The sequence below is a fragment of the Bactrocera tryoni genome, chromosome 5 (assembly GCF_016617805.1).
Source record: "Bactrocera tryoni isolate S06 chromosome 5, CSIRO_BtryS06_freeze2, whole genome shotgun sequence".
Classification (NCBI taxonomy): domain Eukaryota; kingdom Metazoa; phylum Arthropoda; class Insecta; order Diptera; family Tephritidae; genus Bactrocera; species Bactrocera tryoni.
Genome location: NC_052503.1, coordinates 5,899,407 through 5,916,476, shown reverse-complemented (window position 1 = coordinate 5,916,476; position 17,070 = coordinate 5,899,407). Strand labels below are relative to the sequence as shown.

At 39.8% G+C, this 17,070-nt stretch overlaps 1 protein-coding gene across 3 annotated transcripts; it reads right to left on the bottom strand.

The window, feature by feature from the left end:
* Positions 1–1,124: 1,124 nt before the first annotated feature.
* On the bottom strand, positions 1,125–15,898 carry LOC120778455. 3 transcript variants are annotated; one of them, XM_040110250.1, is made up of 8 exons: positions 15,199–15,898; positions 4,379–4,513; positions 4,078–4,318; positions 3,730–4,014; positions 3,522–3,666; positions 2,844–3,347; positions 2,497–2,700; positions 1,125–2,440 (listed from the first exon to the last, which is right to left on the bottom strand). In XM_040110250.1, the coding sequence occupies exons 3-8, from the start codon at positions 4,280–4,282 to the stop codon at positions 1,735–1,737; spliced, it is 2,049 nt and encodes a 682-aa protein (XP_039966184.1). In that variant the 5' UTR covers positions 4,283–4,318; positions 4,379–4,513; positions 15,199–15,898; the 3' UTR covers positions 1,125–1,734. The 3 variants fall into 3 exon arrangements, with proteins under 3 accessions (XP_039966184.1, XP_039966185.1, XP_039966186.1); XM_040110251.1 differs by having other exon boundaries at positions 2,844–3,131; positions 4,078–4,513; XM_040110252.1 differs by lacking the exon at positions 2,844–3,347 and having other exon boundaries at positions 4,078–4,513.
* Between the last annotated feature and the right edge of the window lie 1,172 nt (positions 15,899–17,070).

Genomic DNA, 17,070 nt, shown 5'->3' with positions numbered 1-17,070 from the left:
GATAATCTTCAAAAAATAAATGCCAAGGAATGTTATTTCGAATGATAATAAACATTTCCCCTTAAATTTGAAGTTTCTGTGTTTTTTCATTAAAAAAGTAGGGGACCTCGAAATGGATCACCTGTTGTAAATTTATAAAATTGTGTTTTTTCATGAATTCATACCGGACATTCTTTTCATATCAGTTTTCAGTTGACAGTACTTGTTTCTATTGCAATTACTTGCTAACGGTGTTCATTATTCACATCAGTCTTCAATATAAGTGTGGTAATCTTAACAAAAATGTATTTTAGTTAGATTTCAAAATATAATTCGACGTGAATGATTTTTTGAAGGATAGTCGAAGTCTGTTCCATATAAATATATAAATGATATGCATTAACGATATAAGATAACTCCTTTATAGGCCACATTTTCTACCTAATCGTTGGTGTAATTAAACGAAGTTTACTTCATCTGATTTCTTATTTTGGAGCAGCTGTATTATAATTTAAAAATATGTTATTTAAAAGAATTTAAATCGAAAAAATATTTTTTAGAAAAAAAATTACATTACACAACACGGCAATTCGTTGAGTAATTTAAGTTGGTTTGCCATAAATTGCGATTGGAATTAATTAACTAGATTTAGTGTAGGGAAGACCGATTTGTTTAAGCACCAGTAAACATATTGAAAAACACAGTAAGCTATTAATATGTAATTTGTTAAAAAAATGACTTGATGTTTTGATAGATTCGTTTCGTTTTCGTAGTTGTTTGAGCAAATTGACGGAAATCATTTTTTAATCACAAAAAGATATGCAGACTCAGTTAATTAGATACTACTAGTTCGAACACATGCGATTATATAGTTATAGATGTTTATATTTAATACTTTGTGGAAGCTCGTTTAAGACAGATATATACATATATTTGAATTATTTTAAACGACTTGACGTTTTTAAAGGAAATAATTCGTGATATGAAAATATGTTTTTTCTCATACAACTCAAACATCAAAATATTTCTTTAGAAATTTAATAGATTTCGAAATAAAACTTAGTTTCATCGGATCTGCAAGATAACATCACCGTTCGTGTCTATTCTATGCGATTCTGCTATTGAGTGAGCTTGCTCTACAATACTTTGGTTATTGATAGTTATATTTTTTATTGTTCCGTAGAAACGTCTAATAATTGCTAACTTAACTATGCATAAGACAGACATTTAACAACAACAATATTTTAAATAACAACAACATCGGTAAATAATTGTTTCGTAACAAGTTCGTAGATCTAGTGTTTATTGCTTGACGCTCTCGTTAATTGAGTATTTAGTGGAAGAGAGAGCGCTATATATCACTATCTCTATATTTGCAAGTTAACCAATAAAGTATAATATTTATAAAATAAAGATAAATAATACAAATATCCTCTTGATTGAGCCACTACCTATGCATAAATTCTGTCAGCCGGCTCTTTATTGAATCGATTTTATAGTGGTTCTCAAACTTTTCTCAGAAACTCACTAAATATGTAAAACGAACTGATCTAACTGTATACTTACCTACGAACATAGCTACATACATATACTAGTACCGAAATATTTGTCTACAAAATATGTCTTCTGTGCTTTTGGTATAAAATATACTATTTTCTAGAGGTTTCTACAAAACTTCTAATGTTTCCTGAACGCAAGAACGGCTGACACTTGTCAGTATTTGATTTATATACGTATAACACTTCGATCACTCCATTACGTGATCTCACTTGTCGGTGGTCGTGTTGATTCACTTTCGATTTCCACGGTGGTCTCATTTTTCGGCTGCGGATCCTTTGCCGGCTCGCTGGGCGTATTCTCTTCCACATCTACCGAGTTGTTTTGTGCACGTTCTGGTATCTCGGCTAGCAGTGAGAAACTGCTCGCTTTTTTCACATTATAGAGCGCAGCTTCACTCTCCGCTCTCAGCAGCGTTGTTCGTCTTTCATTTATAACTTGCACTGAATCGTAGAGCTCGTTACTATCGATGCTTTGTCGTTCGCTAGAGGATCGTATGTAGAAGATGCTGTCGTCCAGTTCGTTGGGCAGTTGTGGTTTGGGTCTATAGAAAGTGCGCGAGGAGTTGCTGCGGCAAAGAGATTTATTGATCTCACTTACTACGGCGGATTTTGTACTGGTTGCGAGGCAAAGTGTGTCGGGGCGTGGTTTCTTTAGAATGCTATTTAATTTCTTGGGTGGCTGTGGTGGTGGTAGTTCTTCTACATGGTTTGGGCTTGTCATGGATATGGTTTGAATGGCCACGTTTAGTGCATCCGGTGACAATGCGACCCCATCAATGTTGGTACATGGTTTTTCTTCCGTGTTATCTATGAGTTCTTCGGGGAAACAAGGTTCTAAGCTCGATTGACCCGAAAGCTGGTGTATGGGAGCGGGTGGTTCTGAGCAGACACTTAGCTGGCTTCTGTAATAGTGCATGAATTGAGTAAGATAGAGTTTGGGGAAGTTGTCTTTTCTTACCTGAACTCTTTTTCAACCGACGGAGTGGCGGATGGTCCTGAGCTGTAGCGCTTCGGTGAACGCAGTATGGATTTCGGCAATACCTCGGGGCTATGCAGATCTACTTGAATACGTCGTGAATCGATACTTGATGCGCGACTTGCCATGGAAGCGCAACGTGCCGTCCAGCGGCCACTGTACGATGAGTCTGACATAGTAGAACTTCTGTTGGCAAGAAAAGCAGTCCATTAGAAATACGTATATTTAATTCGTATTTTGATGATCGAGTAACACACAAATCTCGCGAGTGGAATGTTGTGTAAATCTGAGGTGGACTATTTTCATTGGTCTCACAATAACCGACTCACCTGCGATTACCCAGAGGGCTGCTTTTGTCCTCTTCATGCTCAATCGGCTTCTGCCGTGCCAACACATGACGTTTGGCCGTATCAGAGCGGCGAGACATGTCAGCCACCGTGGCTCTTGAAAGATGCTTATCCCCACGAAGGCCGTCGTCGAAAGAGGCCGCATGCCAGTAGAGCTTGTTCGTGCCTGGTGGCTGGAGCAACGCGCAAGGCCCACCATTTTCGCGAGTGTTGCGTTGCACCAAACTATTGCTGATTCGTGGTCCGCGCGACTTCACTTGTCGCCCACTGCTGCTCGTGGGTGTTTGGCGATGGTGGTGGTGGTGCCGATGATGGTGGCGATGGTGACGTTTTTGTTCCAACAACAAAAGTGGTTTGTGATTCGGCGAAAGCAAATGTGAGAGGTTAGTGGAGTAAGCGATGGGGTGGGGGACATGTGTGGAGAGATTTGGCACAGAACCAGTGTGGGTGAGGCGTCGTAGTTGTGGAGAAAAGCGAGCGGATGCGCTAATGGAATGAAAGCGAAAGCGATTTTTTCTTGATTTTAACGCTAGAGCTGAGAGCTGAGCTAAGTTTGATTTTGGCATAAATGTTTACTTGCGGGAAAGCGAATGCGATTGCATGCAGTTAAATGGAATGTGTCAGAACATAACAAAACATAATATGGGAAACTACATTTACCTGAGCGATTTTGAAAATTTGACTAGCTCCGCGGTAAGCGCGTCACGATCGAAGGGCTGCGGTGTGGTCTGCGGTGGCGGCTCTGCTGGCGATGTGCGAAACACACCAAACTGTTGATCCCAGCGCGAGGACTGCAATTGTATGCCTGTAAAAGGGTAAGAGATGGTGTTACTCAGCGTCAACGTATTACTCAACAGTCAGCACTCACCAACGGCGCGTCGCTGTGAAGTTGCGCTGCTCTGATTACTACGCACCGTTGTCTTGCTGCCACTCGCACCCGCACGAAAACGCGCTGGCACCACTTTTGCCGCCGAGTCACGCGCCTCAAATGTCATAACGCACGAAGCAACGACAATGAAACCTCCGAAACCCATTACAATCGGTCCGACGTAAGAGAGGTTGTTGAGATGGAAGCCCTTCAAGTCATTCTTGACTCTCACCGTCGCATTACCACGCAGCTCAGAGTTCGTGGAAAGGTGGTCCGCATAATAACCTAGGGTAAAAATAAAAACATTTGTATTTTGAATTGGTCACATACCGAGCACACGCAATTTACCTATCGTAGCCATACCGGCGCCGAGCAGCATCAGCGTCAGACCCAGCACAAGTGCGCGACAAGCATGCCAAAGGCACTTAGATGACATTTTACCACGTACCACTTGCACATTCCATGTGGCACCCGAGGCGGGATGAGCGCGACGCAAATTTCCAATTGAGTGCTTGCGTCGCACTGTGGCGCCGCCCGACCGTCGCGTAGGCATCACATCGACTTCAACCCGCTCTTCAGGTTATGTTCTCTGTTGTAATTACAATTACTTTTGATTGTTGTTCTTGCTGTTGTTATGGGTTTCAGTTACCGTTCGCTTAAATAAGGACAACTCGTTTTCGTTCTTAATTAGTTGACGTCTCCTCTGTCAATTTGTTTCATATATTTTCACATACATGTGTGTCTATGTATGAGTTATCATTGCTTATGGTATGAACTGAGCTAACTGTAAATAGTAAAATGTCAACAATAAGAGCGTATTCAAATAACGACGGATGCGGAGTGGACGAGAGGCTTTGCGAGCCGTCAATAACTGTTCCTAATTAGGTCTCTTCATTATACAGTTAGTTGGCTATTTATACACTCGTACAATTAATTAGACCCAGGTATATACATACATACATATCTCGATTCATTCTAAACGTTCAATCGAATTGTGCTCATGGAGAACACTCGTTAACAGCAGCATTGGACCACAGCAGTGGCAATATATGCCAACACAATGAACCAGAGTTAATGCGGTTATGGTGTATTAAATTATGTTTAGGCGCATTGAGCTATGCCTGCTTACGGAGTTTCCTTCCTTACTCTGCTGGTCTCAAATGAGGTCTATCACAGCCTTGGAATGAGCCAGATTAGCTGGATTTTATATTTATAACTTCTCTAAATAAGCTTTGTTTTTTAAATTACTATTTGCTAGAATTTAATTGTTGTAATGATCACAAAGTAAAGGTTTCTTTTAATAACATTTGAGTTTGAGTTTATTGGCCAGTTTTGAAAGGTACGTAGGTTGCTATATATATTTCTGGCCTAATAATGTAAATAGGCATATTTACCAACGAAAAAGTTTTTTTTTGGTTTTTTTATTTTTTATTTTATTTTATTTTTTTTGTCGATTGCTGTTTTGTTTCGGACTCATACGCATAGATCCATGATTCGTCACCTGTGACGATCTTATAAACGTCTTTTGAAGCACCGCGATCGTATTTTTTCAGCATTTCTTTACACCAATCCACACGAGCCTTTTTTTGAGCGATTGTCAAATTGTGCGGGATCCAACGAGAACAAACCTTTTTTACGGCCAGGTGTTCATGTTTTTTTCGTTTCCAACGAGCCAGGTGTTCATGCAATATCGAATGTATGCTGGTGGGAGAAATGCATAGGCATGCCTCTATCTGAAGGTATGTTACATGACGGTCTTGCATTATCAGTTCACGTACGGCATCGATGATTTCTGGCACAACGGCTGTTTTTGGACGACCTTCACGGAATTCGTCTTTGATCGAGCGTCGGCCACGATTGAATTCGTTCTACCACTTTTTCACAGTGCTATAGGATGGTGCTTCATAGCCATACAAAGATTTTAGTTCATCGATGCACTCTTGTCGTGATAATCCACGTCGAAAGTTGTGAAAAATGATCGCGCGAAAATGTTCACGAGTTAATTCCATTTTTTGGCCGAGATGAATTTTTTAATTCCCTGTAAATAAAACAATTCACGATTAAATGACAAAACGTTCTGAGTGATGTTATGCTAAAAAATGTCACACTTTCCAATGGAAAAATCAGATTGCACCTGGCACTTAGTGTTGCCCTAGGTTAGAATATATGTATATAGCAGCCCTCGTACACCATCATGTACACGCCGTTTCCTTCAGAAAGTCCCTTAAGCTCCTCTTGAACAAAATTTAGCATTCGGTGCATACGAAAAAAATACTCTGTGTTGAAACAATATTTCAGCTATCTTAAAAAAATTTTGAGAGAGACTCAATGGCTTTTTTAAATGCAACTCAAAGCTTCCTGCATATCTCAACGATAGTATTTCAAAGTTGCTCATAAACAAAACTCTTTGACAGGAGTTTGTATCGCAATCTGAACGTCTTATTACTGTTTTTGTTTCATAATTTTTATTAACGATCAACCCTTTCTGGTTTCGTGATATCGTGGGATCTTCAATAACGTACGGTCGGAGGTGAATATAGGAGCTCTTAGTAAGTCTGAGATGGAAGCTAATCTCAAGAATATCATCATATCGGAAAAACCACACTATCTAAGCAGCTGGAACATGCTCAACGACCGGCCCTCATCGGCATCTGTGGCGCACTAAGAGCAATATTAACAATGCCAATTTATGCTATTTTCACGTTGCACCTTTAGCTATGGTGTCCGGCGGCGAAAGCTGCTATTAAATTCATCCAAGTTGGTATGAGCGGCTCGCTCAGACACAAACAGAAATTCTCCACTGCTTCGAATCCAATCCTTACAATCTAGATCACTGCATCGCAGAACCTTCTTCCGTTAGTTTCTTCTCACCTCACATACCGCGGAAGAAGTTGTCGGCGGGGCGAAGCTGTTGGAGAAGGGTGTAGTCAGCTTTTCTTCGAATGTATCACAGTTTAGAGGAAAAGTATGTGATGGAGTCTTCTGTCGGGAGTTAGTCTCCATTTCAGACTCCCAGACCACTACAGCATCTTTCTTCTTGCGTTCTGGCTTTGATCCTTTGGACCTCTAGTGAGTTCAGCAAGCGCTGGTCAACAATCATAATTTGTGCGATTGCGAGGTTCTTCTGGCTCAGAGAAAACCGTGTGGACCTATTGGCTGTTAGCACAGTCAATCTCACTGCGATTGTAGGTGTTTCGACTGAACATTACCCAATAGGCTGATAGCCGGGGCGGTTAAATATTTTATCGAACCACTTTGCCAAAGATGTATGGAGGAAGTATAAACGTCTTGTCACTTCCTCCTCTACCGCCCGGCTTTTGTCAGACTGGACAGAAATATGTAGTTAGACAAATCTTTGGCGAACCACGCTAAGCTGACTTAAAACAATTTGGGTAAGTTCAAATGATTTGGCGTTCAATGAGGATTTGGTGATCCAATTTTAGGAGTTTATGAGTAAAGCAAAGGACGAAGTTATCCATAAGTATATATCCAAGTGAAATTAATCGATTTTGGGTCAAATATGACTTAACCAACCTCACGCTTTCTCGTTGCTTCGACTTAAAGCTGCTTTGTTTATGGATTTAAGGACTTTTACAAGTCAAAAAAGACCTTTGAAACCAGTGGGCACAATGGGTATATCTACTTGAGGGACCTTCAACTTTAAGTAAATTAGTAATAGAATCGATTAGTTTAGCTGAAATGGATTCATGGAAAACCCTTAATGTCTAAACAACAGTGAGAGACTCAACCAAATATTACATCACGCTGGTAGTGAAAGTTTGGTTTTGAATCTACGAGTGCAGTATGTATTTAATGACTTATTTACTAACCGTACATAGGCATGTACCAGTTTTTATCTTTCTCTATGCCAGTCTATATTAGAAAGATAACCTTCTTATTTTCTCTTATCTTCAGTATATAAAATCGATTTACTAGAAAATGAAGGTAAAATGCGAGCACAATCACTAATTGGATAACGGAATCAGTAGTTGTAGTCCTTCACACTCGAAATGCGATTGCCATTCGTTTAGTCACATTGCGTGTCAACTACACCGGCACAGTTGCCAAGCACATACTTACATATGTATATAAAATTATATATAATATATTACATATATACATTCTCACAAGTAAGTTTGTATATGTATAGGTCTTATACATAACACTTGCACATTCGCATTATGACATATTTTTCTAATATTTCTACTCATACTTAGACACACATACAAACAAAATTGACAGTGTGTGCTTAAGGTGCAAGTTTTATAGGAAAAATTAAACCATACATTAATTTAACATTAATTTTTGGTCTATTGATTCTGGGCTCTAGAACTGCTTGCTTTGTTATTGAAATTCTCCCACTTTTTTATGTGACACTAAACAAATTTTCTGGTCTCGGTGGTCAATTGGTATTGTGTACCAGTAGGTAGAGGGATATTACAATTTTGGATCCTTAAGCAACCTCCACAAAATTTATATATATGATATAAAATATAATATAAAAAATATAACTAAGATATATGTATAGTGTGTATGAAATGGCTAGGAAAAGTAATGTGAGAAGAATATATGTTCTTATACCCTGAACAAGGTACATTAAGTTTGCCACGATGATTGTAACACCCAAAAGGAAACCTCGGAGACCGTATAAAGTACATATAAAGGGTGATCCATTTCGAAGTTCCTTAAACAACACAGCAATTTCAAATTTAATGGGGAATGTTTATTATCATTCCAAAGATATTCTTTGGCATTTATTTTGAAGATTATCTCTTTCGGATGTTGGCCGCAGCTATGCCTCAGATGGTCCATCCGTTGAGTCCAATTTTCGATGGCTCGTTCGAGCACTTCGACTGGTAACTGGCGGATGACACACGCGATGTTTTGTCCCAAGGCCTGGATCGTAGTGGGATTGTTTTTCAATAAATTCATTGATTGTTGCGATGTGTGCGAAGTGGCGCCGTTATAGTGAAACCAAATGCCATTGAGATCACGAGCTTCAATCAAACCGTTGTTTTTTCTAGATGAAATGGCAGCTCTTGCAACTCTTCAGGTTGCTCTTCGTTTCGATTGGATCAATTTTGCTTGTTTACATACCCATTAAGCCTGAAATTGGCCACATCGCTGAACAAAAGTTGGCTCAAAACAGTCGAATCTCGTTGGAAGCACCAAGACGTTCTATACGTGAGTCTGAGCTGTTACGCAAGGCGCCGAGAGTCGATTCTCCACAATCTTCTGTTATCTGTTATCTTTACTGGATGCTAGTCTTACGAATAATATCTAATAACGAAAGCTGAGTCTCAAGATGGGCGATGGTGTTGTGAATAGAATACTCAGTAGACCGAATAAGTGGATCATAAGTTCAGCGAAGCGCGCGAAACAAATGCTTTACAGAACGTAAATTTTTGTTATAAAGTTGTTCAATCGTAACAACTTGATGAAATGCCAAACAATATACAAAAAATAAAAAACATGACAGCTTCACACGACTCACGCATGATCTGCCAATTCTGGCTATTAAAAAAAGCACCTCTACTTGAATCACTCGTATTATGTACATATATTACATTTAATTGGAATGACTGCAACGTCACGTGAGATGGTTCGGAAAGTGAAGAAGCGAAATCCACGACGAAGTGCCAATCAAATGGCTAGGGAACTGAAAATATCCGACCGCAGCATCCAACGCATATTGAAAAATGAGCTCAAGGTCAAGCCTTGCAAGTTCCAAAAGGAGCATGATCTCACACCGAAGCAGCAACAAGTAAGACTTGAGAGAGCGAAGCAGTTGCTTCGCTTGGCCGAAAGCGGTCAAATTCCGATCAAAAAAAAATTTTTTCCAATTGATAGGGACCGACCGTTCATATGAGAATCTAAGTCATCGGTTGGCCACCAGGAGGCAGCACCCGTTTCACAAGTGAACCAAGAATGGCTGAAAAACAACGTTCCGAACTTCATTACGACCACACAATGGCTCTCGAATGCACCAGATGCCAATCCAATGGATTATTCTCTCTGGGCCATTTTGGAGAGCAAGGTCCGAAGTAAAAAATACACCAGTCTCGAGATGCTGAAGAAAGCCATTGTCTGTGAGTGGGCCAAAATACCAGCAAGTCATATTCGGGCAGCTTGCGATTCGTTTTTTGACCGTTTCAAGGCCATGGTTGAGGCAAAAGGTGGTCATATCGAGAAAAAGTGAATTGGTCCTGAATTTATGATTAATTTCACACATTTTGTAATTTAAAATAAATAAAAATAATTTTCCAAACCGAATTTATGGGTTTTTAATTGGTTACACTTCGAGTGCTGAACCCTGTATTGCAAATCTGAGACGAACTCAGTCAACTCTAATAATTTTTACTTCTACCTAAGAGATGTTCGCGAGATTAAGACTTTGAAAATACCTTATCATACCGCCTACTTCTGATTTATTAAAATTTTTTGATTTCATGTAAAACAAAAATTTATGGTAAAAATGGTTTTATGCAATTTTGTTTCTTTTTTTCTCGAAAGCTCTTGTGACTCACTGTAGAAATGAATACGCGGCTATACACATGAAATTTACCGGTTTGCACTGTTACAGCTAGGCTCACACTGCTGACAAGCAATTGAAAGAGTCCTTGCAAGTAGCATTTCAACAAGCAGCAGAGATGTGACAGCGACAGTGACATTGCTGAGGGTCCAGTGTGTTGGAGCAGTTTTCAAAATACAAATGAGACTTTAAAAATAAATATGACACATGCATACATACTTGTACATACATAAGTACATGAGCAAAAACATGCCTATTTATGTCGAGCAATTGCACAAATGCGAAAGTACAGGAGCTGTTTCGCTTTTCCGCTCGCAACCGCCGCGCTCCGCTCTTGTCAAATTGCCTACTTAAATAGTGGTTTAGTAGCAAGTCGCCGGCGCTTAAGTGTTGTGCCACCAGCGAACTCATATTTGTCAGCAGTCAACTTTGCTTTGGTGGCGCTTAACTTAATCCTCGTCAAGTGCCGCGAGACTATTTTTTAAAAATTGCGGCTAATGCCAGTGCCTGTAAATTCTGGGGCTGTGTGTGTATGTGTGCAGGTTTATGTGCCTATGCGAGAGGAGAAAGTTTTGTGCAAAACATGCAGCGAGCAGCAAGGAGGGCAACAACCATTTTCGTTTGTTGCGAAAAATTTGTCAAGTTTAAACTTTCAACAGTCGCAAAACGAAAGCGTCATAAAACAGTTAAGCAGGCAGAAATTATGCGAAGTAAAACAAATGGAAACACGCACGTGCACACATACAGACAGGCGTATGCAGGTGAGGGTGTAGTTTGGGTTGGCAATGTCAGCATTATAAGCTCATTTGACGGTAATGCGAAATGCTGACACGGGCTTATGCAAAACAAGCATGCTTATTGTAGAAATGTCAGGTTTTGGACGAATCGTAAGCTCTATGTGATGCCTAGGTATGTTTGTATGCAAATTCTAGGAAATACATTTTTCTCTATATAAAAAAAAACTAAATTTCGGCTGCACCATAGCTATAATACCCTTCACAAGTATCATTTCCATTACTATATCTATTATTTTGTAAGAAATCACTGGCAAACCCGTATCCAAATTGCATCAGGATGCAAACGCAAGGCCTAACTGGACACTGTCCCATTGGCATTCATGCGTCGAGGCTAAAGATTTTGGAGGATGCAAATGAGGAAGATGAGGTGAAAACATTTAAACACTTACACCTCCACTGTCCAGCTTTCGCCAGAGAAATGTTGAAGCATCTCAGTTGCCATAACTAAGCGTATTGGATTCAGTATATATTGACCGGCTCAATAAATTTGTGGCCAGCTCTAGACGCTTTGGCGATATGTGACGGTCTTTTCGATCTCTACCTAGGAGTTCCGGGCGTCACGGCGGACAAGCGTCTCTAGCAGGGCTAGTTTGATTATGCGTGCCCTCACGAGCAATCAACCTGTTTATGGAATCTAAACTATGTGAAAATGTATGCGGTCAACGATCTATTTCCAAGGAGAATGTTTATGTTTCCTTATGGATGTTACAAACTTTGTAGTATATATAATATACCCTGTTCAGGGTATAAATTTTCAGTTCAATTATTAATGCTGTAGTCTAAATGTTTCATTGTTTGTTATTGTGACTTAGCCTTCAACCCATTTGTGAATGTAGTTTTCAAATTGGGCAATATCGAACTTTGAAGACCACACCACTCAGGCAATTTTTCTCTGAAATAAATTCCCTTATTATTAGTCAATAGAGGGATAGATTACATTAGTTTCAAAGCATCTCCGTAAACTGTGAATTGCTTGAAATTATTTTTCCATGTTTTCATGGATTTATTTCGCTCTTGAATAAGCTTTTGGGTTTTGTGTGGAAACCATGTCCTTCTCCTAATCCTGACACCATGGGGGCATGAAACCTATTCAACATTTTTTTGTTGTGCTTGGACGTTTAGAGCATCTTATGCTTATTTGGACAAAGCATATTATAAATTGAATAGACAACCAACAAGTTTTGGTTGTCCAAGACCATGATTCATAGAAAAAGGCTTTCGCTTTTGTTATCGTTTGTTTTTAAATTTTAGATTTCCAATGAAGATATTGCCACAACAGAAATGAAATAACTTGAAGAGTGTTTCAGAGTTTACAACTGCGCGCCAGTCATTTTTTCCTTTTCGCTGTTTGGCGCCAATTGGAAATTCCAAGTGTAATCAGGTCCTTCTCCACCTCGTCTTTCCAACGGAGTGGATGTTTTCCTCTGCTTTCCCCGTCGTATACTGCGTCGAATATCCTCAGAGATGGAGTATTTTCAACCATTCAGACGACATGACCTATCCAGCGTAGCCGTTGTCTCTTAAGTAATTCTTTGAGCTATGTCAATGACCTCGTATATCTCGTACATTTCAAAGTTCTATTAAGTGGGAAATTCGCCGTTGCCAATGCGCAGAGGATCATAAATCTTCTGCAGAGCCTTTTTCTCGAATACTCGTAACGTCAACTCATTATATCTTGTCATCGTACTTGCCTCTGCACCATATAGCAGGACGGAAATAATGAGTGACTTATAGAGTTTAGTGTTTGTTCGTTGTGAGATAACTTTACTTCTCAATTGCCTACTCAGTCCGAAGTAGACCCTGTTGGCAAGAGATATTTTGCGTTAGATTTCGAGGCAGCCGTTGTTGTTGGTTTTAATGCTGGTTACAAGATAAACGAAATTATCTACGATTTCAAAGTTATGACTGCCAATTGGGACATGAGAGCCAAGTCGCGAGTGCGACGACTGTTTTTTTTTGGTGACGGGAGATATTTCGACTTGCCCTCGCTCACTACCAGACCAATTTGTCTCGCTTCCTTATCCAATCTGAAGAAAGCAATGATATCAATATCATCGGTGTACGGCAGCAGCTGTACACTCTTAAAGAATATTGTATCTTTTCTCTTCAGATCGACAGCTCGAATTATTTTCTCCAAGAGTAGATTGAAGAAGTGGCACGATTGTCTGAAACCTCGTTTGGTATCGAACAGCTCAGAGAGGTCCTTCCCGATCCTGACGGAGCTTTTGGTATTGCTCAACATCAGTTCACACAACCATATGAGTTTTGCGGGGATACCAAATTCAGACATCGCGGCATAGAGGCAGCTCCATTTCGTGCTGTCGAAAGCAGGTTTGAAATCGACGACGAGGAAGTATGTGTCGGTCCGTTTTTCCACTGTATTTTCCAAGATTTGTAACGTGGTGAATATCTGCTCAGTTGTAGATTTTCAAGGCCTAAATCCACACTGACCAGCTCTAATCTTTCACACAGTACGTTCGATACATTATATGCGTTGTTGTGGAGGCTTTCCCTAGGGTAGTTGGCGCAGATTGTTGAGTCTACTTTTTATGGATTGGGCAGAGCACTCTTTAACTCCAATCATCAGACATGTTTTCGGCTGACCAAATTCTACAAAGAAGCTGATGCATGTTCCTTATCAGTTCTTCGACGCCGTATATGAATAGCTCGGAAGGCAATCCATCGGCCCCACACAAACACATTATATCCACGAATACTGTGGTCGGCCCCACATAACCTCTTTATGAAGAGTCAAATAGTCAATTGGGAACACTATATGGTAATTTTAAGGTGTCTTCGTGAAGAAACTCATCGTGACTTGTCGGATAGTGGTAGTCAATTTATTAGTTCGCCACCACAATATTGTACCATCACTTTTCAAGCTTGATTTTTATTAAAGTTTTGACAAATTTTGTTCAAAATAAAATTTAGTGACTAATAACAGTTGTTATGATAACATTAGCTTAATTAAATATTTTTAGAGAACGATTTAAATGGAAATACAACTTTTCTTATTAATTTTAGTTATTAGTCATTCATATTTATTATGTAGCTTCTATTTTAAATTGCGTATTGCCCAAATGTAGGTAATATCTTATAGTGTTGACGAAATATTAAAGCTTGCCTACATTTAGGCTGATTGTGAAGGCACAATGTGACACTCTAAATTACAAAGAGATATTGAAGCTTTTATTTACACTAAAATGATTTAAGTCAGAAGTTCACACACTTTTCCAACACACAGTACAGAGTGTGAGTTGCAGGCTATTAAGACAACGTCTCCTTTGTGCCCGTGGGTTGCTTAATCACAGCAAAGTTGGTCGGCGTTTTTGTTGCCCACACACAGGAGATAAAGCAACTTACTAACTCACACAAATACCTGCACTTACACGCACCTGTTGTTTGGCTGCGAACGTGGTTGTATACCGAAATATGTCGCTACGCCTGTCTGTGAGTGTGTGTGTGTGGCAAATATGAGTTATATCTACCTTTCGACATTTAACATTTGCCAACTCGAAAGCCTCGAAAGGGGTCATGTGGCAGACAGTTCGACAATGCATGTAAGCAAATATACAAACAGAAAGCAAAACCATATGAAATGTGTGCGCGTGTGCGTGTGAATGGCAAAGGTATTCAGAAAAGAAAAGGTCTCTGCTCGGCTCGCAAAGCATTATAGCAAGTGACAGTAACATAAATGGCAGAACAGTAACATGAGGAGTGGAAACAAAAACGAAAGCAAACAAAAACAAGAAACAATAATGCTACAAGTCTACAACAACAGAAAAGTGGGAATGATAATCAATTTCGCAGCAAAGCAGACGGCGCACACACACCAACACATACTCACGGGGAATATTAATATCCCATACATCTGCGAAAATCGTTCTGGCAAAATATGGACAGCCCCGTTGTGGTAAGTAATCGCACTCCATACCCACACACTCATACATATACATGCATACGCACACAAGGAGCTCTCTGTTTATATGCCGAATTAGGATCTGCAGGGAATCGAGCGTGTTTTTCGGCATTAGACAAAGGTCCTTGCTCACATGCACTAATAAAGTTTTATTTTTGTTTGCACGCTAATACACTCACACAAGCACTCACACACCATATATGTATATGTGTGACACGAACCTTTTTCGTTTCGAACAAATTAGAATTTACGCAGTTTATGGTGCTCCTTGTACGCCATCGATATCCAGTCGGATTGGTATTTATGATTCTTGACTTCAAAGCCACAAAAGAGTTAGCAATGCTGATGGATACACACTAACACACACGTACGCTCAGACACTGCGCTAAGCACTGTTGTAGCTTTAGTTATGTGTTTGCGTGCGTGCAACAATTTTTTAATATGCTTTCAAGGATCTGTTGCATGCTTTTCGGCGTAACCATTACACTGAAGCAGTGGGTAGGAGCACAGCACTTTTTCATTGCCACATACACACACATCTTCTACGGCATTGTCTGCTGTCGACGGCACTATCCGCGTTAACCGCGCTCACCTGCCCGCTGCCGCGACACAAATTGCTTTCTTCGCATTAAATCGCTCTAAATCCAGTTGTGTGTGTATGTATTCATTCGATTTGCACACACCTAGGCATGTGCAGAAGATTTGTTTTGTTTGAGCACGACACAATCAATACTCATAGCAATGCATTGTTAAGCGTTTTATGAATTATAGAAGCCCCAGTTAATGCTGGAGGGAAGGAGGAAAAAGCAGCAACGCAACAATTCACAATTCACAATTTATTTAATATTTTTTTTTTGTTTGCTTTCCACACTTTGCCTTGTTTTACTTTGCGTTGCACATCCGTCGAATGCGTGCGTACGCGACGAGCTTTCCGAGCAATCTGATAAGACAGCATCTTGCCGTGTCGGACACATCCTACGCGGTGCTCACGACAAATTGGGATGCTGTTGCTATTATCAACGCAAGTTCTCCGTATTTAGTGTGAAGGGGCGAATGTTAAGTGAGCTTTTTCTGTGCCTTAGTGCTTTGGCGCTTTTTGTGCTCGAAAGCTTTTTTGAGTTTTTAAACCTTTTTGAATGCTTTTAGTTGCTGTGAAACTACGGAGAGCTTCTATTCTATTACTTTAGTTAAAAGTTTCTCTCACATCGATTTAGTAAATGTAGCGACATCTGCGGGAATATTTGTTACATTTTATACTAATTCGACCAGTCCTCGAGATTTTCCCACCCTTGCACCAACTGTTATAACCTGGCGTATAAATATTTTCCTGTATTTAGCTTGTTGTGGATATGGATAAAATACGACCCCATATTTCAATTCTTTATTGGTTGTTTTTAATTCTGCAATTTTCGAGCACCCTGTTGTAATAATTTGGTTAATATGATTCCAAACCATTTTCAGTTAGGTACGTAAACTTATGAAATTAATACATTATTTCCCTGGCTGCTTATTCGTAACAGAGTTTTTTTTTGTAAGAGCGTTTCGAAGAGCAAACAATACCAGAGTGTGTTAGGTCGTCAAATACGAGTATTCCTTACATAGGAATCGGAAAAGTCTTTTCGTATTTCTAATCAAACTTCAACTTTTTTTTTTTATATTTATAATGAACTTATTTGTATCCTTCTGGTAGAATAATTTTGCCATTTTTCCGCTAGAGACATTATCCCATCAGTTTAAAACTATGCTGGTTTCTCGGCGAAAAACAGCGGCAAGTAATTTTCACAGGCTTCTCATGAAGCCAACTTACTCCATTAAGGGTGTTCCGCAATGATCGCAACAAATGGTAGTTCGATGGTGCAAGGTCAGGGCTATATGGTGGATCCATCAAAACTTCCAAGCCAAGCTCTGCCAGTTTTTGCGAAGTAATCAAAGATGTGTGTGGTCCAGCGTTATCCTGATGGAAGATGAAGGCCTTTCTGTTGATCAGTTCTGGCTGTGTTTTTCGATTGCTCGCTTCAATCTCATCAATTGTTGACAGTAAAATGTAGAATCAATCGTTCGACCAGGCTGGAGCAGCTCGTAGTGGATGATTC